The sequence below is a fragment of the Panthera tigris genome, chromosome D2, assembly GCF_018350195.1.
Source record: "Panthera tigris isolate Pti1 chromosome D2, P.tigris_Pti1_mat1.1, whole genome shotgun sequence".
In the NCBI taxonomy this organism is placed as follows: domain Eukaryota; kingdom Metazoa; phylum Chordata; class Mammalia; order Carnivora; family Felidae; genus Panthera; species Panthera tigris.
The window spans coordinates 29,459,164-29,485,906 of NC_056670.1; the positions used below are offsets into that span (position 1 = coordinate 29,459,164).

The following is a 26,743-nucleotide window of genomic DNA, read 5'->3' on the forward strand; positions in this document are numbered from 1 at the left end:
CATCTCCTTTCAGTGTCGACGTTTCCACAAGGTGATCAAGAAGACACATTTACCGCGTCTGTGCGTGAAAGGATCTTGCAAACTCCAGCAATCTAATATATACACTGAAGAGACACCACGGAAAAACAAGTTATTTATCAGGTCGGGGGTTGGGGAATCTGACTCGTGTTTACTAACTTTTGTGGTTCCTCCCAGTTGGTTGGACTCCTCAGGCGTTGTAAGCGGTCAATTCACTACTCGCAGCCAGCGGGAGCACCGCAAGCTCCAGCGCTACCGCGTGGGCCGTGGCGTCTCTGGGACTTTTGCTTCCGCAGGAAATGCTTTGCTTCCGGAAGTGACGAAAGTGGGTGGGCTAAATGGGTAGCACTGTCTCTTCCTCTCCACGCGGTGGAACTGACTGGTCGGCCTCAGTTGCTTGTGCTGAAAGATGCCGGGGAAACTCCTTAGTGAAGTGGATTTGGACTCAGACACGGCCATGGAAAAACTGGAGACACCGCGAAAGCAGAATGCGAAGGTGCCATCGGGGGCTGAGGGTCCTAGGGTGCTGAGAGGAGTGGGGTACAGGATGGGCGGGGGTCCGGCTAAGGAGCCCGTGGCGCACACGCGGACCCGGCGCGTCCAGAGCCCGGCCGTGGGGCGCCGGGGAGCTGTGCCGCCGACGGGCGCAGGCGGACCGGAGCTGGGGTGAGCACCGCTCCCATGTGGTTCTGGAGTCTGGGCGCCCCGCACCTGGTGCGCAGTTCACGGTTGGGCCCCACGTTGCTGGCTCAGGCTCAGACCTGACCGGGTTTGAGCGTGCGCGGAGGGAGTTGTCAGTCCTGGTAGAGACTGAAGCTTTAGCCTAGACTGGCCACACCTCAAACCCACCTGCACATGTGGGCGGCGTGAGCAGTGACATTTTACTGTAGTAGTACGGGAAATACAGTTTGTTTTTCGGTAAGCAACCTTTAGAAGATGAAGTAATTCAGTTCGGCTTAAGGTCTATTGACCAGATTTCCCGTGGAAATGTAACGTGTTGTGGTGCTAACGGCACACAGTGTTTTTGATAGAGGCCAGCAGTGTGTAGTGGTCTTAAGTTACCTTGATACCTGTCTGCCTCTTTACTGTTACTTCCTTAGTGATTTCACTTGTGACTGGGTGTCTGTTCTGAAATAAGGTCAGTCAGTGAGAGCAAACATTGTCCCTGAATTTGTATCCTACATGATTTAGAATTTCCTTTCCTTGGCTGTTTATGGGCCTTTTTGATGGGGAGCTTTTACAACAGCAATATTTTGGCGTTGTAGGAAGCCGAGGGAGCACAGACTTGTCCCCACAGGTGGGGAGGAAGTGGTCCTGGTTTGCCTGCTCGGCGTCAGTGAAGCTATTCAGTTGTGGGATGGTCAAGTGAAGAGGGACGCGGCCAAACTCCGTTACATTCCAAGAGAGGCCACTGAGTTAGGAAATCCTCTTACTTAGTGGAGCGAAGGGATGAAAGAACTGAAATCTTGTGGGGAGACCAGATTATTTTTCAGATGTCTGAAAGATGATCATGTGGGAAAGATCACCCTCATCTGTGATTTGAGAATGGAGGCGGGGCCTGAAGTTTCAGGGAGGCTGATTTCAGCTAAATGTTCTAGTCTTCATATTTCTGTGATTGGCCTTTCAGAAAGGTTTTTTTTTTTTAGCGTTTATTTATTTTTGAGACAGAGAGAGACAGAGCATGAACGGGGGAGGGTCAGAGAGAGGGAGACACAGAATCTGAAACAGGCTCCAGGCTCTGAGCTGTCAACACAGAGCCCGACGCGGGGCTTGAACTCACGGACCGCGAGATCATGACCTGAGCCGAAGTCGGACGCTTAACCGACTGAGCCACCCAGGCGCCCCTCAGAAAGGTTTTAACAGAGGCTAAGCACCTATTTGATTTCAGTAATATTAAGTAATTAACTTTCAGGAATGGGAAAAGTTGGAAAAGGTCACACATTTCAGGTAGGAGCCGTAGTCTGATTTGGCTTTGAGGTTTCACCCACCCCATTTCCTAGTAACTTATGCTTTTTTTTCCTCTTTAAATTAGATCATCTTTTTTTTGTTATCGCGTGGGGTGATAGATTGTGGGATTTTATAGCTTTTTGGTTCATAAAGTGTCTCTGTAAATTCATTTGCACTTGTCACATAGCCAAGACAGATATTATAAATTCTAGCAGAGAAAGAAATCTGCTTAATATTGTCCATCTGTGGACATATGTGGCCTTATTGCTCTATTAGAATTAAATTAAACTGTACTTGATCACTTTCTGTAGTTGTACCTCTTGACGACTCTTGAAGCATCCCATAAGAAACCCCAAATCCCTTATGAAAACTTGATTTTACAACTTGTTCAACCAACATGAATTAAATAGTTGCCAAGAGGCATTCTCTTCTGAGCTCATGAAGTCATTGATATACAATGTACTTATTTCCATATAACTAAGAAATGGTACTAAAAAGCATAGTGTTTTGTCTTATTGAAAGGAGAAGGTACAGACGTTGAAAAATGCCCCAAAATTGTGTTCTTCATAATTACATGATCTTGAAATAATCGAGAATTGATGCATCATACAAATGTATACATGCTTTGCTCAGTAGTTTGTATTTTTTAATTTCTTAGAAGGGTAAAAAAGAGAAGCCAAAGTCTAATAAGACTGAAGAGGCAACAGAAGTAAAGGAAGAAACTATTTCCCCCAAAGCCAAAAAAATTAAAAAGAAAGCCGAGTCTTCTGAGATTGACATGAATTCTCCTAAATCCAAAAAGGCAAAAAAGAAAGAGGAGCCATCTCAGGATGACATTATTTCTCCTAAAACCAAAAGTGTGAAGAAACCAAAGGAGTCCTTTGAAAAGAAAGTTGTTTCTCCTAAAACCAAAAAAGTAATGAAAAGTGAGGAGCCTTCTGAAGAAGAAATAGGTGCTCCTAAGCCGAAGAAGATGAAAAAAGAAAAGGAAATGAATGGAGACATTGGAGAGAAAAGCCCCAAACTGAAGAATGGATTCCCTCATTCTGGACCTGTCTCTAACTCCAGTGAAGAAAGTAACAGTGAATTAGAGCAGGTAAAGTTGCATTTTCATACGTAGAGTGTATCTTTCATTGTGGTTTCAGATAAATAAGTAGGTAATTGCTACCTAGAGGCAACAGAAGCAGGAGAAAATTTGATGTGTTGACACTTTATGGGGGGTCCCTTGAGCTGCATGCTGCCTGCAGTCAGGGTAAGACTTCATCTTAAAAATAGCTTAAAGTTAGAATGTTTCCTTTGCAAAGAAACAGGCCTATTTAAGTTTAGGGAATGTCTTCTCTCCACGTCTGCTTATTTGCAAGTCAGAAATTAAAAGGAGAGATTATAGTTATGCAGATAGGCCCTAGCTTCCCTCTGAGGGGTTTCACCAAAAAATCTGAATTAGTAGAGCTACTGAAAAGGATTTTGTTTGATTTTGCATAAGTTTTTGTTTGGCCATTAACTCAAGTTGAACCCGATGATTGGATGTCCACTTGGAAGTAGTTCTGTTACCTTTCAGAAACTCAGTCATCAAAGAAATCCTAATTCTAATAATTTTCTGTTTGCCATAGGTCATAATCAACATTTAAATTTTTTTTCCTTGGTTCATATCCAGGTGCCCCTCAAAATAAATAGTTAAATAAATAAATATTTTTCCTGATTATAAATAAGTGATTTACAGAATTAGGAAAATATAGAAATTTGGGGCACCTGGATGGCATCTGACTTTGGCTCAGGTTCTGATCTTAATGGTTCTGTAGGTTTGAGCCCCAGGTCAGACTCTGTGCTGACGGTTCAGAGCCTGAAGCCTGTTTCTGATTCTGTGTCTCCCTCTCCTGCTGCCCCTTCCCCACTTGCTGTCTCTCTCTCAAAATAATAAAAAACATAAAAACATTTTGTTTGCTAAAAACAAAAAGTTCCCTAGAATTTCAGCATTCATTAATTCAGTAAATATTAAATACTCATTAGGTATAGAGGTAACCTGTTGTTGAATGCTGTTTCTTTACAGTACTTTATATATATATACATATATATATATATATATATGTGTATATATATAACTATTTTTTATCAGATTAGGATTGTACTATATGCAATCTTGTCTCCTGCCTTTCCACTTTTATTTAAACATTATATTCTATTTTTTTAATGTTTACTTTTTGAGAAAAAGAAAAAGACAGAGCATGAGCGGGGGAGGGGCAGAGAGAGAGGGAGACACAGAATCCAAAGCAGGCTTGAGGCTCTGAGCTATCAGCACACAGCCTGATGGGGGCTTGAACCCATGAACCGCGAGATCATGACCTTAGCCGAAGTCGGCACTTAACCGACTGAGCCACCCAGGCACCCCTAAATAATAAATATTTTCATTGGTTCCATAATCCATGATATAAATGTTTAGAAAATCACTTAATTCCTGTATTGAGCATTTAAATTTTTTACTATCAAATAATGCCACAGTGACCACTTTGTCGTAAATGTTTGTTTCTTATTTTCTGTGAATATATGTGAAAGATGTGGCTATGCAAAAGGATTAATGACCTGTTCAGCAGTATAGTAGTCCCCCCTCATCTGATGTTTTTCTTTCTGGGGTTTCAATTGCCCCCTGTCAACCACGTTCAAGAGTAAATGATTCTCCTCTTGACACATTGTCAGAAGGACAGTAGTAGCCTGATGCTGCATCACAATGCCTACGTCATTCACCTCACTTCATGTCATCACATAGGCATTTTATCAATCCTGTATCATCACAAGAAGTAGGAGTGCAGTACAGGAAGATATTTAGAGAGAGACCACATTTGCATAATTTTTATCATGATCTGTTGTTATAATTGTTCCAGTTTATTATTAGTTATTGTCATTAGTTTGTTACTGTGCCTAATTTATAAGTTAAACTTTATCTTGGGTATGTGTACATAGTAGAAAACCGTATATTTAAGGTTCTGTACTATTCAGGTATCCACTAGGGGTCTCCCCTGTGGATAATGGAGGACTCCTATATATTGGTATGGGATGGCAACAGAATAGTTCTTAGTTGAGACTGAATCTGCCTTTACTAGCCACACGTAGTATATCTACAGTATATATTTGCATTTTCCTTTTGTTAGGGTTTTATAGATGATTATGATTTCCTTTTTGGATCTTAATTTACCTACCAAAGTTTCTCTGTCTTTGTGGTTGATTTAGAAGAGATGTTTTCGAATAGGTTCTTTTGTTTCTTTCTCAGAAGGCGTCTCTGTGACTACCTGTGGGATTAAAGTTACTGATTTCTTTCTGTGGCCCTTTACTTGATAGGAAATACCTGTGGAACAAAAAGAAGGAGCTTTCTCTAATTTTCCCATATCTGAAGAGACCATTAAACTTCTCAAAGGTAATATTTTGGAGCTATTGTATAATGTTACTATATATTATTTGGAAGCACTCCACTATTTTTGTTGAGATGAAGGACAATATGTGGAACCACATAATAACTTAGATCTGTATATATAGTATAGGACCATACTGGTGATGGCTTTGCTGCCTCTTAAATAGGTGACTAAATTTTATTCAAACCAATGTATATATTCAGAAGTGTGAGGACTGATTGTTCTGGTACAAATAAATGGTTCATGCCATTTATTTGTATGGTTCGTATTTTCTTTGTTATTCTCTCCCACTTCGTGAGGCATCTCTTCATAATACCAACTTGACTCAGAACTCAGCCTAGTGGTGTGCCTCTGAACAAACTAGGTAGTCACATGTGTGGGTAGGTGTTTTCTGAATCAGGTGTGGCATAGTCTGGACTGCAAATCCAGATTTGGGGCTTCTGTTGACCTATGGATGAGATTACACAACAAGTAACTAAATTCTAAAAAAAAATGTTTGCTATAATTTGGTACTTTAATTTTTTTTTATTTTTTAGAGAGTGCAAGAGTAGGGGAGGGAGGCAGAGGGAGAGAGAGAGAGAGAGAGAGAGACAGACAGACACAGTCTCAAGCAGGCTCCATGCTAAGCACGGAGCCTGATGTGGGGCTCAATCCCAGGACACTGGGATCGTGACCTGAGCCAAAATCAAGTTGGACGCTCAACCAGCTGAGCCACCCAGGCACCCCTAATTTGGTGCTTTAAAGTTTGTTGATATTTTTCAGTCAAGCAGATTCTTCACTACCAGAATACATTGGAGCCTGACTTTGTAGATATTGACAAGAAAGTAGAATTCTTTAATTCTCTAGGACCAGAAACGTGGCTGGGATTTTAAGAACTACATTGTCAGGTAACATGGTAAATTTGTTCACAGGCCGTGGGGTGACCTTTCTGTTTCCGATACAAGCAAAGACATTTCACCATGTTTATAGTGGAAAGGACTTAATTGCACAGGCACGGACAGGAACCGGGAAGACCTTCTCCTTTGCCATCCCTTTGATTGAGAAACTTCAGGGAGAACTACAAGACCGGAAAAGAGGCCGTGCTCCTCGGGTAACTATCTTTAACATAGACCTCAGGGGCTCCAAATCTGTAGTATAGTTTTTTACTGGGTTCTCCTTAAAGTGTTTTTTCCTTTTCCTTTCCTTTCCTTTTTTTTTTTTTGTATCTTGAGATCTTTATTTGAAGCTAAAGCAGGACTATTCTCTTAAGATCGTTGGCCACAAACCTGTGTATTTAAATATTGTAATCTGCCCCATGGTTGTGACTGCCTGTATTATTAATGCTCTTTGTGTTCCCTTCAAACTATTAGATGCCCCTGCAGCTCACAGGTTTGATCAAGTGTCTGGCCATTTTTGCCTAGATGGAGAAAGCAGTTTTAAGTAGAGATGCATGAGTAGAAGGAGGGGTACTCAAAGAGGTGAAGAGGCCAAGCTTCCTTGTCAGGCTGGTGCTCATCAGGTTCATTTCTGGAGAAACTGGCATTTGACAAACCTTAACCTCACTGAAATGCCTATGTGGTCATCATGGTTATGGGTTCTTGTGCTTGACTTTCTGGCCCTGCCTCATTTGTTTACTGGCCTTCCAGTGTCCATACTCACCCCTCATTAATTCATTGTTTATTGCTGTAAACAAATGCAGCATTAAACAAATGAATTACTCCAGCACTTGGAGTTATTCCAGCCTACACGTAGTGGATGTTCAGTAAATATCTGTTGGGTGAATGTATCTGATGAATTAGTGAACATTGTTCTTAAGTCACACTTGTTTCATGCTGTTACCCTACTTAAGGATCTGTAGTAGTTTCATGTTTTATGTCTTGTTGGGTCAAACTCCGACTGCTCTGGGATTCAAAGCCCCTCACCATGTTGGTCCTGCCTTAACTTGTCTTTGTTCTACTTTAAGTTTACTGTAATGTAGAGGTTCAGTCGACAGGTTTTGGAGCCCAGCTGTTTGAATTTAAATCCAGGCTTTGCTTCTTAGCCTTTTGGTTCAAAATCTTGTGTGTGTTTACTATAGGTACAGTTGTCAGGTAGGTCAGTAACTTGTGAGAATTACAGAAGAATGTGTAGTAAGTGTGTAGTAGAGCCTGAGACAGTAAAAGCTCAAAGATTAGCTAATGTTGTTATCCTCAGTGGTGTTACTCCTTGCTCGAGTTGTTGCTTTCCCTGGAATGGTTTTTTTAAGTAGTAACAGCTCCACGAAACTCCTCACTTCCTCCAGCCTACTCCGGGCAGCCCTCCTGGAGCACCACATGTTTGAGCATCTACTTCTCTTCTGATTGGTAGGATCACAAACTTTTCTTCTGAGTAGATTTGTCAGGGACTGTATTACATTTATGATCCTTCCCCACATGAAACTATGTTGCAAAGCACATAATAGATGTTTTGAAAATACTTGGTAGGATGAGTTGAACCTTCTGATGAATTTCAAATTTGTTAAGAAACAAGTACTTCACGATACTTTGAATTCAATGATTAGTTTTTGCTTTTCAGGTACTGGTTCTTGCACCCACAAGGGAGTTGGCCAATCAAGTAAGCAGAGACTTCAGTGACATCACAAGAAAGCTGGCAGTGGCTTGTTTTTATGGTGGAACTCCCTATGGAGGTCAAAGTAAGTAAATGGAAAAGTGAGGGAAGGAAAATGCCAACCATTGTTGGGTGCCCTGGTAGGCTTTCTCTGACCTTGACATCTGTCTTTACCTGGTTTAGTCATTTATAGTAGTTTTCTTTTGTCATCATTGTTTTTAAAAAAGTTTTTTTTAACATTTGTTTGTTTTTGAGACCGAGACAGAGCGTGAGTAGGGGAGGGGCAGAGAGAGAGGCAGATACAGCACCAGGCTCCAGGCTCTGAGCTGTCAGCATAGAGCCCAATGCGGGACTCGAACTCACCAGCCATGAGATCATGACCTGAGCTGAAGTCGGACGCTCAACCAACACCATGCAGGCGTCCCTCTTTCGTCATTACTGTTTAAAGATGGTCAAGAACATCGTCCTGCATAATGATGCGTAAAATCCTGTATATAGTTCTTTGGAGTTTTGTGTTATTTGCCTATGTTTATCTAAAGGAGGCTACAAAGGTATCTTACTGAACCCAAGAGGATAGAGTCCAGGGGGCTCTTAGAACTAGAAGGTCATGATTCAGAGTTACTCTTTTTATCTGTCAAAGAGGATGGATCTGGCTGTTTTGGGGTCTTTGTTTCTTTCTTGCCGTAGGCGGGCCTTCCTCTGAGCCTAGGGGCCAAATGTTGCAGGCCCCTATTGTAGGATTCCCTTACTTACCAGTTCAAGACCTGGAAGCTTTATTAGGTAGAGCAGATAATATAATTCAGGAAGGGATTTAAGGCATTAAAAATGTTAGTATTGGCATGTAATGCTTGTGACTATTTCTTTCCAGCTTTGATTGAGTGAACTAGGCTTTGGCATCAGAAAAGTGTACGTTTGAATTTAGACTCTGCTCACAGTGTGATTTGAAGTTCAGGGTGCTTGATTTTTCTTTTCGTTTGCTTGTGTGAAAAAATAAGTTTACTGAATTCACCCTGCCAGGGGTGTTATGAGGATTGAATTGGAGAATGTAGAGTGCCTGGTGAGACCCCTAGACTGCAAGAGCAGTTCAGTAAAAAATTGCATTATTAACCACCTCACCTCATTATACTGAATTCCATTTTCTTGACCATCTCTGTGCCTTCTGGGAATACTTACCCTTCTACCCTGTCTCATTCTTTCTATACCTGATTACCCAACTGTGTATACAGTTCTTTCTTCCCTTTTTTTTTTTTTTTTTTTAATTATTTTAAAATTTACATCCAAGTTAGCATATAGTGCAACAATGATTTCAGGAGTAGATTCCTTAATGCCCTTTACCCATTTAGCCCATCCCCCCTCCCATAACCCCTCCAGCAACCCTCTGTTTGTCCTCTATGTTTAAGAATCTCTTATGTTTTGTTTTTATATTATTTTTGCTTCCCTTCCCTTAGTTCGTCTATTTTGTATCTTAAATTCCTCATATGAGTAAAGTCCTATGATGTTTGTCTTTCTCTGACTAATTTTGCTTAACATAGTACCCTCTAGTTCCATCGACATAGTTGCAAATGGCAAGATTTCATTCTTTCTGATTGCTGAGTAATACTCCATTGTATGTATATACCGCATCTTTATCCATTCATCCGTCGATGGACATTTGGGCTCTTTCCATACTTTGGCTATTGTTGATAGTGCTGCTATAAACATCGGGGTGCATGTGCCCCTTCGAAACAGCATACCTGTATCCCTTGGATAAATACCTACCAGTGCAATTGCTGGCTCCTAGGGTAGTTCTATTTTTAATTTTTTGAGGAAGCTCCATACTGTTCAGAGTGGCTGCACCAGCTTGTATTCCCACCAGCAATGCAAAAGAGATCCTCTTTCTCCGCATCCTCGCCAACATCTGTTGTTGCCTGAGTTGTTTATGTTAGTCATTCTGACAGGAGTGAGGTGATAATCTCATTGTGGTTTTGATTTATATGTCCCTGATGATGATGTTGAGCATTTTTTTCATGTGTCTCTTGGCCATCTGGATGTCGTCTTTGGAGAAGTGTCTATTCATGTCTTTTGCCCATTTCTTCACTGGATTATTTGTATTTTGGGTGTTGAGTTTGCTAGGTTCTTTATAGATTTTGGATACTAACCCTTTATCTGATATGTCATTTGCAAATATCTTCTCCAGTTTCATCGGTTGTCTTTTAGTTTTGCTGATTGTTTCCTTTGCCGTGCAGAAGTTTTTTATTTTGATGAGGTCCCAAGAGTTCATTTTTGCTTTTGTTTTCCTTGCCTCTGGAGACGTGTTGAGTAAGAAGTTGCTGCGGTCGAGGTCAAAGAGGTTTTTGCCTGCTTTCTCCTCGAGAATTTTGATGGCTTCCTGTCTTACATTTAAGTTTTTCATCCATTTTGAGTTTATTTTCGTGTATGGTGTAAGAAAGTGGTCCAGGTTCATTTTTCTGCATATCGCTGTTCAGTTTTCCCAGCACCATTTGCTGAAGAGACTGTCTTTACTCCATTGGATACTCTTTCGCGCTTTGTCAAAGATTAGTTGGCCATAAGTTTGTGGGTCCATTTCTGGGTTCTCTGTTCTGTTCCATTGATCTGAGTGTCTGTTCTTGTGCCCATACTGTACCGTCTTGATGATTACAGCTTTGTAATGCAGCTTGAAGTCTGCGATTGTGATGCCTCCAGCTTCCGTTTTCTCTTTCAGGATTGCTTTGGCTATGCGGGTCTTTTCTGGTTCCATACAAATTTTAGGATTGTTTATTCTAGCTCTGTGAAGAATGCTGGGTTATTTTGATAGAGATTGCTTGTATTTCTTTAAGATTCTCATTCTAGGGGCACTGGGGTGGTTCAGTCACTTGGGTGACCAACTGTTGATTTCAGCTCAGGTCATGATCTCATGGTTTGTGGGATTGAGCCCCACGTTGGGCTCTGCTCTGAGAGTGTGGAGCCTGCTTGAGATTCTCTCTGCTCCTCCCCACTCGTGCTCTTGCTCTTTCTTTCTCTCTGTTTCTCTCTCTCTCTCTCTCTCTCTCTCTCTCTCTCCCTCCCCTCCCCCTCTCTCCCTCTCCCCCCTCCCCCTCTCCCTCCATCCCTCCCTCCCTCCCTTTCTCCCTCCCTGTCTCCTTCAAAATAAATAAACTTAAAGAAAAAAAAGATTCTCATTCTCAGTTTGTCTGTGAAACCTTGACACTTTGTGTTACCAAGGAAGTCCTTCTTTCCTGGTGCTTCCATCTCCCACTGGTGCATTTTTCTGGACTGTCACTTCTTATCTGTTCTTCCCACTAGATTCAGGAGTGCCTTGAGTATCTTTATCTTTGATACTTAGCATATTACCTTGTATTGTAGTTAACATTTTAGAATAAAAATATATTTAATTGGTACCTGAGACTAATAAAAGGATTTAAAACCTAGTATATCTTATTGATGTTTTTTATAGTTGAACGCATGCGGAATGGGATTGATATCCTGGTTGGGACCCCAGGTCGTATCAAAGACCACCTGCAGAATGGCAAGCTAGATCTCACCAAACTTAAGCATGTTGTCCTGGATGAAGTTGACCAGATGTTAGATATGGGGTTTGCTGATCAAGTGGAAGAGATTTTAAGTGTGGCATACAAGAAAGGTAAGCTCCAAATTCAAGGAAGTGATAAAAGGATTACAGGAAGGGTGGTGATTAAGTGGTCTTTAAGAGTTAAATGAAGCCTTAAATTGGGGGATGATTTATTTTATTTAGGAAACTTAAATTAAAAAAAAAAACAAAACCATGATTTATCACATTATAATGGGGAACGTAAAAGATAAAAGAAGAAAATTTGATACTCTGCCAGCTTGGCGTGTTTTGCTTTTGGTCTATTTCTTCCTGACTCTGTAGTATTGTTGCATATGTGTGTGTGTTAATTATAATCTTATCATGCATATAAAAATTTGGCATTACACTCCATGAAGAGGTTTTGCCATGATTTAATTCCATCTGTGTATTTTGATTTTTAGATAATAGAAATAATTCTGCCTATAGACATTTGTATGCAAATAGCTTCCTTCACGCCTCAGTATTTGGAATTTATTTTTTAGGGTAGATGTCCAGAAATGAAGTTACTGAGTTGAAAGTTATAAATAGTTCATGTTTCTCGATGTACATTGTCAAGTTGCTCTCCAAAAGGGCTCTACTTATTTACTCCACCATTTGAAATACTGTATGAAAATGCAGTGTTATTCAAAGAGCAAACTAAAAAAAAGGGGGCTGGGGTGGGGCTAGGGAAGTATTTTAGTACCTGACCTCAAAGAATGAATAGACTGGAATTCTAAACTCAAAATACTCAGGAAATGCTAGAGAGTATAGACGAATATAGAATCTAATCTGTGTTGGTGTTTATTGTAGGTTATTTACTTAGTGATCTAAACGAGGTGGTTACTGGTCTTGATGAACAGGTGTTTTCCAGGTGACAGGTCTCATTATGGACAGATTTCCTTCGTGGTTCATAAAGGCCAGGGTCAGAAAGCAAAATAATTTTAAAGTACTTTTGGTATTTCAGGTCTCCTTTACATAAATTACATAGGAAGTATTTCTTTGCCCATTAGGAATCTTTGTGTCTTTCATTTCTGTGTCATCAGTGCCTGGCTTGGCCTCAGGTGGTTGCTGTTGCATGTTGATTGGGGAAGAACTGGGTGAGGTGGAGTACTGTGTAGGCTTATTTGGGTTATTCATACTGACTTTTTTCCCCCCAAAGATTCGGAAGACAATCCCCAAACATTGCTTTTTTCTGCAACCTGCCCTCATTGGGTATATAACGTTGCTAAGAAATACATGAGATCTACATATGAACAGGTGGACCTCATTGGTAAAAAGACTCAGAAAACGGCAATAACTGTGGAGGTAAATGATTTATTCAGTTAGAATTTTGTATATCATTTTTTCCCTGTCTAATAATATTAAGACTGGAAAATACAAACTGTTTTTCCAGATAAATACTAAATCCATGTGAGGAGCCAAGTAAAGATCTATTTCTGTTTGTGTTGTGTGTGGTTATCTGTGTTCTCTAAGTTTCATTATCTGATAGTCTGATTTCAAAATCTTTCGGAATCTGTCTGAATTTTGTAAATAGAAAGAAATTACACTAGAATTGATTGACTTTTTTTTTTTTAATATTATGTTTTTAAGTTGTCTCTACACAAAATGTGGGGCTTGAACGCACAATCCCAAGAGTTGCATGCTCTACCAATTGAGCCAGCCAGGTGCCCCAACACCTAGAATTTAAACACTCGAGGGCAGCAGAGATATCTAGTACTTTGTTTTGAAGCTGTTTTCATTTTAGGGCCCAGCACCTAGAATTCCTTTCACCCAAGGAATAGACATGCACACTGACTAATCGCAGTTTTAAGTGGATGAAAGGACAAAAAAAATACTGAAATTTTTCTCTGGTCAATTACTTGGTTTCCTGTAGGAATCAAGGGAATGGCATTTCTTCTTTTGTTTTCCTGGTTAGTTCAGAAAACAGAGGAACCAGATGCTCTTTGGAGAAAGGGGAATGGCTCTCTGTGTTAATTAGTTTGGGTTTTTTTCTCTACACAGTGGTGGCAGCAGTCTGCTCTAGTCCATATTAAACAATTGCTTCTAGCACCGCTAGTGTTGAGCAGGTGATTTCAGGTTCCAGGTGGGCTTTACTAAATAGATCTTTTTTCCACTCCTATAAGCACCTGGCTATCAAGTGCCACTGGACTCAGAGGGCAGCAGTTATTGGGGATGTGATCCGAGTATATAGTGGTTTTCACGGGCGCACGATCATCTTCTGCGAGACCAAGAAAGAAGCCCAGGAGTTGTCACAGAATGTGTCCATAAAGCAGGTTGGTTCTTCCCCCTTTTTCCTGTAGGGAGGAAGCATCTTTCAACTGATAGACCCCATTAACATTTTAGAGTTCACCTGATCTGACAGTCTCCTCTCACAGATGAGGAAACAGTGTCTCAAACCCAAGGTTACACTGAAACAAAGTAGGTTTGATCAGTCTGTCTAGTGTTTTTTACCTAGTAAATATAGCTGGACACAGTTGATCTAATGACCAAGGAGTAGAAAAAATTTGAGGCTTGTCCGTGTGAGGCATATGTTTTTCCCTTTACGTTATTTTCAGCAGAACTATCACCAAAATCCGAATGTCCTTACAGGCCTGATTTGTTGTGTTAAAAGTAGCTGGATTGTTGGATCTGGTGTTCTTATGCCAGTTTATTTCTTTGGCAGGACGCCCAGTCATTACATGGAGATATTCCTCAGAAGCAGAGAGAAATCACTCTGAAAGGTTTTAGAAATGGTGATTTTGGAGTTTTGGTTGCAACCAATGTTGCTGCTCGTGGGTTAGACATCCCTGAGGTTGATCTGGTTGTACAGAGTTCTCCACCAAAGGTAAGTGTTCTATACTACAGTTTTGTTTTGTTTTGGTTTGGTTTTTGGGGAGAGAGGATACTAACACAAATTGGAAGTTGTATGGTCTAGTTTCATGTGGTTAGTAATAGCTGTCTCTTTTGAGTGCTAGGAAGCTGTGGTGATTTTTAAAACAAACCTCTTCTGCGGTCCTTCTCTCAGAACTGATAGTTGAGTGGAAGTGTGGTCAGTGGCCAGAGGCTGGGAAGATTGTTTCTTGTTGAAGGGAATTTTGGTTGGCTCGCGCAGGTAGTGCAGTTGTGAACTGGGCTTTGAAGATGGGTAGGACTCCGGCGGGGTGAGGGTAGCATAAACCCATGAACTACAGGATAAAGAAGGGAAAAAAGACCTGTGATTAATAGCCTCTGTGGGTGATGAGAACCTCTTAGGCAGGGGGCCGAAGCATCAGGTTATGTGGTATGAACAGTGCTTCCTGTCAGTAAAAGTTGGTCTGAAGGAGCCTGCTCTGCTCCCATCACTTCAAATGTAAGGACCCCCACAAATTGGCAGATTCCTCAGGATTAAAGGTTGTTTTACAATGATAGAAAAAATACCTGATTACTGTGAAGTCACCAGTTCTTACAAAGGAAGTGTTGTTTACGGGAGTCTGTAGAACTGTGCTGTCCAATTTGATGGCTACAGCTATGTGTAGCTGTTCAGCACTGGAAACAGTCTGAATTGACATGTGTGTTCTAAATGTAATATACACATTGGGGTTTTGTTTATGTTTTAAACTTTGTATTATGTACTCTGGATTTTGAAGACATACAAAAAAAGAATGTAAAATATCTCAGTGATCTGGTTTTTTTTTTTTTTTTAATTTTTCTCTCCCCCACTTTATTTATTTTATTTTTTTTTAAACGTTTATTTATTTTTGAGACAGAGAGAGACAGAGCATGAACGGGGGAGGGTCAGAGAGAGAGGAAGACACAGAATCTGAAACGGGCTCCAGGCTCTGAGCTGTCAGCACAGAGCCCAACGCGGGGCTCGAACTCACAGACCTCGAGATCATGACCTGAGCCGAAGTCGGACGCTTAACCGACTGAGCCACCCAGGCACCCCTCAGTGATCTGTTTTTTTATGTGGATAGTATATTGATAGTATATAGGCCTTATGTTTAGATACTTTTAGATATATTGAGTTAAAGAAGATCTATCATTAAGTTTTGTTTTTTTTTTATAGCTTTTTAGTGGGTTACTACAAAGTTGAAGATTGAAATTACGTGGTTCTGTAGTACAGTACTATTTAGATGATGCTTTTTTCAGATTTGCCCATAGGATAGGAACTGCTATTCTAGAGATTTTTTTAAAAATGGTCACAGTTCTTTAATTTAAATTGAAGTGCTAAAGAACCGCACACTCTGGGTATAGATTAAAACCACCACACTTGCCTCTGCATAGACCACTCAGGTCTTTGTCTCGTTTTGTTCAGTGTCACTCATGTCTCTTACTTCAATAGGATGTGGAATCCTACATTCATCGTTCTGGAAGGACGGGCAGAGCTGGAAGGACGGGGATTTGCATCTGCTTTTATCAGCACAAGGAAGAATATCAGTTGGCACAAGTGGAGCAAAAAGCGGTAAAACTATGTTCTTAGCTTTTCATTCAGCAAATGTTGAATTCTAAAGTCAGTCTTTGTTTTTTGTTATTCGATTTTTATTAATTTTAAGTTTTTATTTCTAGCATGTTGCCATAACTGAAAGCTTATTTAGGTACATGTTGTTTTACACATTGTACTATAACATAAAGCCCATTTTGAATGAAATAAGTTTGCATTTGAAAGCAGTGGTTTTGTTTTTATATTTACAATTACATGGGTTATTTTTATGTTTGAAAGGCAGTTTTCAGACAATGATAACATGAACACATCCCAAATATTTAAGCATAGATTAGGGGGTTATAGGAATTACTTAAAAACCAAAAGGATAAATTTAAAATGGAGAGAGGAGACTGATTTTTCTGACAGATTAATCTCTCCCCATATCCAGACTTATGGAGGAGAGGAGCACTTTACAGTGCAGAAAGCAAGCACTCCCCGGCCAGGGTGGTTGTCATTAATAGCAGTGATTGGCATATGCCTTGAGAATGATGTGATGAGACAGCATTCATCTCTGGTTTTCTTCCCCCAAATCCATAATCTCAGTCTTGAGCACGCAAAGAACCCGAGGCAGCCTCACAGTGAGGGGCAGAATTCTATAAAATACTTTGCCAGCACTCCTTAAAACTATCAAGGTCATGAAAAATCAGGAAAGGCAGAAACTGCCAGAGATCAGAGTAGACTAAGAAGATATGATCACTGAATGTAATGTGTCACTGGAACAGAATAAGGGTATTTGGGGAAAAACTAGTGAAATTCCATTAACTCTGGAATTCAGTTAATAGTAATGCTGCAGTGTTGGTTTCTTGCCTGTGGCAAACGTACCATAGTACTAATAATAGGGAAATTCGGTGCCTAGTGTACAGGAACTCTGGGTACTATATTTGCAACTTTTCTGTAAGCCTAAAACCATTCTAAAATTAAAAGTTTATCTTTTAAATGTGTAATAAGTATGTTTGGTAATATAAAAAATTAGAGAATTTAATCTCAGTGAAAACAATTGATGGCCATATTGTATATTAAACTATGGTTCTTTTTCTTGTAGGGAATTAAATTTAAACGAATAGGTGTTCCTTCTGCAACGGAGATAATAAAAGCTTCCAGCAAAGATGCCATCAGGTATGTTCCCTACCCACTGCTACGTCTGTTGTAGTGCTTGTTCCATTTACTGCCTAGCTTTGTGCAGAAATGAGATTTGGCTATCGGATTTATGTATTGACAACTTACAACCTATTTGTTATAAAAATAGACTGTGCTTCAGTAAAATTTTACAAAACAAAAGTCCTAATTTGTATTTATCCCTACCCAATCCTGTTCACCAGAAGAAACCATTATTAATAGTTTGGTTTGTCTTGGGCGTTTTAAGGAACCGTATCTTAGATACAGTATGGGCACTTACCGTGTGGAGATTGATTAGATTGGGTCACAAGATTATACTTCACAGCATCATCAATCTAGTTCCTCAACTGGTGGGAATGAATTGATTATTTCTTTAAGTTACTCCGAGATGGTGAGGATTAGATTAACTAACAGTGTTTGTCACTGGAGGTGCTACTGGCATTGGGGGCAAGAGAATTATTTCGTGGGATTGTGCTACAAATTGATGGATAGTTAGTTGTTTAGCCTCTCTGGCTATGCGGTGTATGCTGGGGGGCGAGTGGGGTTGGCATTACGAAAACCAGAAGGTCCTGACTATTTTCCAAACGTTTCCAAATGGTGGCCTACATTCTCTGCTTAAGAGAACCACTGAATCTGGGGGCGCCTGGGTGACTTGGTTGGGTGTCCGACTTCAGCTCAGGTCATTAGAGCCCTGTGTTGTGCTCTGTGCTGACAGCTCAGAGCCTGGAGCCTGCTTCAGATTCTGTGTCTCCCTCTCTCTCTCTCTCTACACCTCCCCCACTCACACTCTCTCTCTTCTTCAAAAATAAATAAACTTAAAAAATTAAAAAAAAACAAAAAACCCACTGAATCTGAGGGGCACCTGGGTGTCTTAGTCGGTTGAGCATCTGACTTCGGCTCAGATCATGATCTCATGGTTCGTGGGTTCAAGCCCTGCATCAGGTTCTATGCCAACAGTGCAGAGCCTGCTTGAGATTCTTGCTCTTTCCTCTCTCTCTCCTGCTCCTGCTTTCTTTCTCTCCTTTGACCTTCCCCTGCTCCTGTTTTTTTTTTTTCTCTCTCAGAATAAATAAAACTTAAAAAAAATTTTTTTCAGAGTTTATTTAGAGCATGTGCACTCTGTCTCTCAAATAAGTAAACATTTTTTATAAATAGAAGTCTGTGATCAAAGGAAATGCTTTGTGTTACCATATTAATTAATGGCTCAGGAAAGTTCTCCAAATGAAAATAATTTAACTCAGTAATTTTCAAATTTTTTTTTAGCATGGCATACTTTCAGTATTCTGTAGACAAGGTTCCCTATGACACCACTTAAGGAAATTTGGGATTAGATGGCCAGGAAAGAGAAAAGAGGACAAGCTGGTGGTGTATGTAGGATGTCCTGTAAAGGGGCAGTCTTGCTGAAAGAGGCTGCCTCGGGTGGCCTTGTTCATTTGTGTCCTTTTGAAGATGTGACATTTATTATCACCAAGATAATAGTGATTCTCTAACAAGTGTGTAGTCTCATAAAAAGTCCTTATCATTTTTAACCTGATTTAGAAGTCTTTTTTCCTTTTTATTGCAGAATGGAGGGGCCTCTGGGTGGCTCAATTGGTTGAGCATCTAACTCATGATTTCTGCTGAGGTCGTGATCCCAGGGTCCTGGGATTGAGCCCCACATCGGGGTCCATGCTGAGTGTGGAGCTTGTTTAAGATTCTCTCTCTCCCTCTGTTCCTCTACCCTGCTTGGGTGCATGCACGCTCTTTCTCCCTCTCTCTAAAACTAAAAAAAAAAAAGTGAAAAAAGGGGCGCCTGGGTGGCTCAGTCGGTTGAGCGTCCGACTTTGGCTCAGGTCACGAACTCGTGGTTTGTGAGTTCGAGCCTCACATCGGGCTCTGTGCTGATAGCTCAGAGCCTGGAGCCTGCTTCTGATTCTGTGTCTCCCTCTCTCTCTGCCCCTCCCCCGCTCATGCTCTGTCTCTCTCTGTCTCTCTGTCTCTGTCTCTCTCTGTCAAAAATAAATATTAAAAAAATAATAATTAAAAAAAGTTAAAAAAAGAATGGAGATAGCTATAGTATTTTTTGATCCGTAAAGTAGCATATGCTTATTATTGTAAGAAATGTTCAGGGGCACCTGGGTGGCTCAGTCAGTTAAGCATTGGACTTTGGCTCAGGTCACGATCTCACGGTTCATGGGTTTGAGCCCCATATTGGGCTCTGCACTGACAGTGAGGAGCCGGCTTGGAATTCTCTCTCCCCCTCTTTCTCTGCCCCTCCCCCACTCATGCTTTCTGTGAAAATAAATAAATAAATTTAAAAAAGAAAAGAAATGTTCAACATCTTTAATATCACTTTCAGTAGCAGCATGGAATTCCATTATATCTGTCTCATGGTTTATTTAACCAGTCCCATTTTCTTACATGTTTTGTACCCTTTAAAAAATTTTTTTGTTAATGTTTAGTTTTGTGAAAGAGAGAGTCCACGTGCCTAAGCAGGGGAGGGGCATAGAGATAGAGGGAGACCCAGAATCCATAGCAGTCTCCAGGCTCAGAACTGTCAGCATAATGCCGGATGTGGGGCTGAACTCACAAACCATGAGATCAAGACCTAGGCCAAAGTCAGTATACTCTTTCTATATCATAAATAACACTGTGGTGAACATCTTGATATTTGTTCTGTTATTTCCTTGGGATAAAACTTTGTTTAATTAATTTTAGAGAGCATGCGAGCAGGGGAGAGGGGCAGAGAGAATCTTAAGCAGGCTCCATGCTCAGCGCAGAGCCTGACACAGGGCTTGAAATTCATGACCTAAGCAGAAATCAAGACTCGGATGCTTAACCAAGTGAGCCACCCAGGTGCCCCAGAATGAAACTTTTTTTAATTTGATAGTAAAATCAAATTAGATGTAATCAAAGGGATGGCTTTCTTTCTTTTATCTTTTAATTAATTTATCTCTTTTGAGAGAGGGAGAGGGAGTATAAGCAGGGGAGGGGCAAGGAGAGAGAGAATCCCAAGCAGGCTCCACAATGTCAGTGCAGAGCCCGACATGGGGCTTGATCTCACAAACTGAGATTATTATCTGACCCGAAATCAAGAGTTGGATGCTTAACTGACTGAGCCACCCAGGCACCCTAAGGAATGGATTTATTTTTACAGAAATGTGGTGATTATACATATACATTACATCAAAGTGATGTGTGTTAGATATATAAAAGATTTGGTTTGGAAGTTACTGATTTATCTTGAGATGCTGTTGTCTTGAAAATGAAACATGTCCGCTCTTTCTTTCTCCTAACAAATATACTCAATCACACCATAGGCTTTTGGATTCTGTGCCTCCCACTGCCATTGGTCACTTCAAGCAGTCAGCTGAGAGACTGATAGAGGAGAAGGGAGCCGTGGAAGCCTTAGCAGCAGCACTGGCCCATATTTCAGGTGCCACGTCAGTAGACCAGCGCTCTTTGATCAACTCAGATGCGGTAAGGCTTCCTGTCGAACTCTGACACTTGGGGTAATTTTGAGTTTGAGCAGGATTTAAAAGGGTTCAGTTAGACTTCCCAATTGTTTTAACTTTTGTCTGAAGGTAGGTATATATATATATATATATAAACAAATCCCACGGAGAAAGAAAGTAGATTACTCATTTCCACTGTCTCAGTTGGGGGCAATGACATTGACTGCTAATGGGCATGTGGTTTATTTTTTGCGTAATTAAACATTTTGGAATTTTAGTTAGTGGTGATGGTTGAAACCTTGTGAATATACTGAAAACCCGTGAATTGTATACTTTAAAATGGTGTACGATATGGTATGTGAATTGTATGTCAGTTTTTTTAATCCTCCAAAGAAAACCTCAACCACATAAAGACATAAAAGCATATGATACATTTGGTCAGTATACCTAGAAACTTAAGGTATATGCATTTTTTCCTTTTTTTTTTTTAATTGAAATTTTTGAGACAATTGTAGGTTTACATGTAGTTTTAAGAGGTAACACGGAGAGATTCCTTTGTACACTTTGTCCAGTTTCCCTCAGTGGTATCATTTTGCAAAACTATAATGTTACAACTGGGGTACTAACATTGGCACAAACCGTCAGTCTTGTTCAGAGTTCCCAGTCTTACTTGTACTAATTTATGTGATTGTGTTGGGAGAGTGGTGTATGCTTTTAGGAGGAACTTTTCCAGAAATAGTTTAGAAACATGAGGGCAATTTTTTTTATCAGTTAGGTTTGTTTTTGAGACTAATTTTGTTCCCCTTTTTTCTCTAAGGGCTTTGTGACCATGATCTTACGATGCTCAATTGAAATGCCAAACATTAGTTATGCTTGGAAAGAACTTAAAGAGCAGCTGGGCGAAGAAATTGATTCCAAAGTGAAGGGAATGGTTTTTCTCAAAGGAAAGCAGGTAAGTAATGTTGTGACCCTGCTTTGGTTCAGTAGCTTAATGTGGACAATAAAACACCAAATGTAGGCTTCTCCCTGTGGTGTGGGGATGGTGCATCTTTTTGCTCTGTATATAGTCTTCGCTAGGCGATGTCATCCCTGACCCTCAGTTGCCATTTAGTGATGGACAGCTACCTCATCTGGTATCTTTAGCCTGAACTATCTGCGTGCAGTGCCGGACATGAAGTCCCAGCTGCTTCCCTGACATTTCTACTCAGATGGGGTTATAAACAACATGAAATTATTCAAAATTGAATTCAGAATCTTTAATTCAAACCTAAAATTTTAATTAAAAAAAATTTTTTTTAATGTTTGTTTATTTTTGAGAGATAGAGACACAGAGTGTGAAAATGGGGGAGGGGCAGAGAGAGAGGGAGACACAGAATCTGAAGCAGGCTCCCGGCCCCAAGCTGTCAGCACAGAGCCCGACGCGGGGCTCGAACTCACAAACTGTGAGATCATGACCTGAGTGAAGTCGGACGCTTAACCAACTGAGCCACCCAGGCGCCCCGAAAACTAAAATTTTAAATCTTGCCTTCCAAACCTGGTGTTCTTTCTTCTGAGTCTTGCTGTCAGTTAATGGTAGACCAGCACAGCAGTTCTCAAACTGTTTGGTCTCATGACCCTTTTACATTCTTAATGAATGGTGAGAGTACCAAAAAGCTTTTGTTTGTGTGGGTTGTATCTATTAGTGTTTACTGTGTTAGAAATGAAAACTGGAATTCGAAAACCAAAGAATACCGTTCTATTTGCCATCAGAGCTGTGGTAGCATCACGGGTAAATGGTGTCCGGGAAACTCCACTGTGTGCTTATGAGAGCGTGAGAGTGGAAAGGACACATATTTTAGTATTAGGAAAATTGTTTTGACTTTGTGGAACCTCCGCAAAAGATCTCAGGTTTCCCGGGGGGCGTAGACTGTACTTTGTAAACCACTTGCTTAGAGAACCAGATCTGGTTTATCGTCACCTCGCTGCATGTCTGTGTTTACTTCCTTAAGGAACTCCACATACAGTATGGGTTACAGTCTCAGCTTTCACATGGCGGATGAGTCTTCACGAGCAGGCTCCTGCTCCCCTTACTGCCTCCTCACTGCTAGTACCTCCACTCCAGCAGTGCCAAGTACACCTTGCTTTCTGTCATTCTAAGTGGCTCAACCCGGTGTTCATAGTATTTTTTTTTTCCTCCACGTTATTTGTGGTGTGGCTTAACCTTGAGTCTCCCTGTGAAGCTTTCCCTGGCCATACAGTAGAGTCGGGGGCACCATATCCATACTTCAGGGTTTTTAGGGCGTGCCTTTATTCAGGCAAATTTTATCTTGCTGGGCTTGCTTATTGACTGAGAGCCTCGAAGCCTATGATGTACTCAAGGGCAAAAACGATTTTTTAGTTATCTTTATACTTCAGTGAGTGGCTGGTGTTAAATACGTAATAATTTTGTGAATGATGATCCCCACAAGTGGCAAAATCCATCAGTACCTGATGCGACCTGTGGTTATGGTTGGGTGGGTTGTTGGGTGGAAGTGGGGTGTTCCTCATAAAATGTTGCAGTTAAAGATAGCTAGGGAAGAGGAGTGCCTGTGTCCGTTGCGGGGGTGGTTCTAACTACATTTGTGGAAACCAAGAAATAGGATCTCCTTAACTGGAGGTGATGGCACTGCTATGGTCCTATAAAGTGTTTATTTTTGTATTTTTAATATATATTTTTAAGTTTACTTATTTTTAGAGACAGAAAGAGAGAGCAGGGGAGGGCCAGAGAGAGAGGGAGAGAGAAACTCCCAAGCAGACTCCACGCTGTCAGCCCAGAGTCCAATGCGGGGGTCGATCCCATGAACCGTGAGGTCGTGACCTGAGCTGGAATCAAAAGTTGGACGCTCAACCAACTGAGGCACCCAGGCGCCTGTATTTTTTTGTTTAAAAAGAAATGTTTATTTTGTGAGAGAGAGCATGCGTGCGTGCAGGGCTGGGGGGAAGGGCTGGGGGGGAAGGGAGGGAGGGGGGAGAGAGAGGGAGAGAGAGAGAGGAGAGAGAGGAGAGAGAGAGGAGAGAGAGCGAGAGAGAGAGAGAGAGAGAAGGAGGGAGAGAGGGAGAATGAATCCTAAGCAGGCATCATGCTGTCATCACAGAGGCCGGAACTCAGAAACCTGTGACATCGTGACCTCAGCTGAAATCCAGAGTCAGGCATTTAACCAAAACTGAGCCACCCAGGTGCCCCAAAAGTGCTATAAAAACCTTTTTATTAGAGCAAGGTGAATTGTGAAAACCTAGAAAATTAACAATGGAAAATCATTTAGTTTTCTACTTTTAGTTAGGTCATCCTGAATAGTAGACACTTTTTCTTACAGAAAGCAGTGTATTTTAATGTAGACCATTGGTTTTGGGGCCATACTGAAAAGATGTTTAAAACCTGCTCTATTTCCCAGCTGGGGGCCTTTGACTTAGCCTCTCCAAACCTCTGTTTCTTCAGCTCTAAAATGTAGCTAATAGCTACTTGAGGAATTAGCAGTATGATAGCCAAGAATGATCTCTAGCCAGTTCTAAATCATTTTGACTCCCTTTTTAAAGTATCCTTGGGTTTTTGCTGTTGTGCTTTTGGGAGGTATGATATGTGTTGGCATTGGTTGAAAGTCCCATCTAAAATTCATACCTGGAGGGTTTTTTTGGTTTTGTTTTTGAATATAATTTTGAATATTATATGGTCTTTTGGAGCACACTGACAATTGTGGTGAAAGGCTGAATTAACTTGGCATTTGCTTTGATTTCCAGGGGGTTTGCTTTGATGTCCCTACTGCAGCAGTAACAGAAATACAGGTATTCTTTCTCTTGGATTTTGAAGTTAACATTTAAGTTATAAAACGTTCATTATTGAAAACACAGAATAATGGAAAAGGAATCAACAGCTCTAGTCCCTTTACTAAAAGACAATTAAGAGTTAATGAAGTTTAGTATTTTTTTTCTCCTAGCCTTTTTATTCATATATTTTTCTTATTCAGCCTGTTTTCCTTCTTTCCTTTATCTATAGAGTTATGAACAGTATCTAGCTTTTTCCTCCTGTGTATGTTGTATGGGGTTTACATAGACACCTTGAATTGCTCTGTCTTCATTTAGTACTGCTGTGAGATACGGGTTTGTGGTATATTTGCATGTTTTACTACCTGACAGCTGGGGATACAGACACTTAACTGACTCAGCCACCCAGGCACCCTGAAGGTTGTATTATTTTTAACCAGTGACCTTTTATTTATTCTTATTTTTATTTTATTAAAGAAAGCTTTTTTTTGATGCTTATTTATTTTTGAGAGAGAGAAAGAGAGCAGGGAAGGGGCAGAGAGGGAGGGAGATAGAGAATTCCAAGCAGGCTTCGCGCTTGTCAGCTCACAGCCTGATGCGGGACTCAAATTCCCAAACCGCAAGAGCATGACCTGAGCCGAAATCAAGAATTGGATGCTTAATTGATTGAGCTACCCAGGTGCCCCTAACCAGTGACCTTTTAAATTTTAAACACTTAGGTTATCAATCTGGTTTTTCTTTAGAGAAAGGGCAAAAATACTGTCTCATGCTTTTTAAAATCAAGTTCAATAAAAATCAGAGCAGGTAAAATAATACTATCTCTCCACAGGAGAAATGGCATGATTCACGTCGCTGGCAGCTATCTGTGGCCACAGAGCAACCAGAGCTAGAAGGACCACGGGAAGGATATCGAGGCTTCAGGGGACAGCGGGAAGGCAGTCGAGGCTTCAGGGGACAGCGAGAAGGAAACAGAAACTTCAGGGGACAACGGGAAGGAAATCGAAGCTTCAGAGGACAGCGATCAGGAGGTGGCAACAAAAGTAACAGATTCCAAAACAAAGGCCAGAAGCGGAGTTTCAGTAAAGCATTTGGGCAGTAATTTCAAATAGAGGATTCATACGGCAACATGGAACTGAACACTGATTTTCCTATGAAGTTAAAAGCACATGTGTTTCCTTCTTGACCACTTGCCTTGTCCCCATCTCTTCCAGAGAGACAAGCTTCATGGAAATTATTTCCATCTGATGATTATCACTTGTAACTATTGCTGTTTCTGTATTAGGTTTCTCTTTTGAAAAGATGTATGAATTCGTAATATTTTTATTCTGATGCATTGTCTGTAGGTTATAAGACCAAGTCAAGCATGTATTTGCCCATACTTTTTAAGTTGAGGTGTCTCTGTATTTAAATAGTGTCCTTCCCTGAATACCTATGGGGAACGCAGCAGTCTCTGGAGAGGCACTCTGAGCAGTCGAGGCTTACCTGTAATTGGCATTCTTCAGCCACCCGCCTAACAGTGACTCACGTGGTCCTGTAACATGTCCTCTGAGAAATAGTACTGAGCAATGTTTTGAAGCAATATTTCAAAATTGCTGGGATGCAATACATTTTATGCCAGCATGTGCTCTAGATTTGAAGAACAGTGATAAATTTGATGGGAGACATTATGTAGATTAGCCATCATTATGTACATTTTGATACATTTTTAACTCTTCAATGTAAGCTGAATTCATGCTTCAGGAATTCTTCACAGATTTTATCTATGTATATATAAAGAAGTATTTTAATAAAAAGCAAGTGTCTTTAAGGAATTCCAAATGTATAAGGTGGCCCTGTAACTTTCTTTGTAAGTAAGGAGGCTGAATAATAGGTGCTTGATGATAATGTACTCTACTTCCTGTTGGAAGATGAACATTATTTACCAAGAAGGAATTAAGGGAGTGGGGGGGCAGAGATTTGCATTGATGACAAGAGTCAGGAAATCCACTGAAAATATTTTTTACATGCGATAAAGAAACATTCATCTCAAGAGCAAAGAAAGGAACAAGTGAAAATACATGAAAAGCATTCTTTTCATGGTAAACAACAGGTCATTAATGTTTCTAGAAATTGACTTCTAATGGGTAAACTGGAGTTTTAGGTAGAATGATCCAATGGTTTCTCAGAGGCCTAGTTCCTATAGTCACAGTATAGGATCTATTTCTGTTAGACTGCTATTCCATTGAAAGGTTTTAGCTGCTTAGAGACTTCCTTTTAAGATAATCTGTGTATGGTTATTTTTGGTTGTAGCTTTGAGGGAACTGACAAATTTTATATAGCCCCTGGTCAGGTAACTCTGTGAGTTCTCAAATATTACTTCTCTGGGAAACTTTCTGCATGGTGCAGGAGCTTAAGAGTGGCATTGTTTTCTTGCCTTAATTCCTAGAAATTCTGGACTGGGACTCTCAGGGAATAAACTCTGATAGGAGAAGTTAAAATA

General features: G+C 40.6%; 1 protein-coding gene across 1 annotated transcript; it reads left to right on the forward strand.

Moving 5' to 3' along the window:
- Positions 1–339: 339 nt before the first annotated feature.
- Positions 340–26,743, forward strand: DDX21 (DExD-box helicase 21). Its single transcript, XM_007095750.3, has 15 exons — positions 340–514; positions 2,624–3,061; positions 5,296–5,371; positions 6,278–6,456; positions 7,899–8,016; positions 11,365–11,550; positions 12,656–12,801; positions 13,620–13,769; positions 14,159–14,320; positions 15,797–15,916; positions 16,980–17,053; positions 20,353–20,512; positions 21,305–21,439; positions 24,241–24,285; positions 25,094–26,743. Exons 1-15 carry the CDS (start codon positions 428–430, stop codon positions 25,361–25,363), a joined length of 2,346 nt encoding a protein of 781 aa, XP_007095812.2. The 5' UTR covers positions 340–427; the 3' UTR covers positions 25,364–26,743.

Coding starts and splice junctions, on each gene's coding strand:
- DDX21 (XM_007095750.3), top strand. CDS start 428: ATGCCGGGGAAACTCCTTAGTGAAGTGGATTTGGACTCAGACACGGCC. Junction 3,062..5,295: donor GTAACAGTGAATTAGAGCAG/GTAAAGTTGCAT, acceptor TTTACTTGATAG/GAAATACCTGTGGAACAAAA. Junction 17,054..20,352: donor TCCAGCAAAGATGCCATCAG/GTATGTTCCCTA, acceptor ATCACACCATAG/GCTTTTGGATTCTGTGCCTC.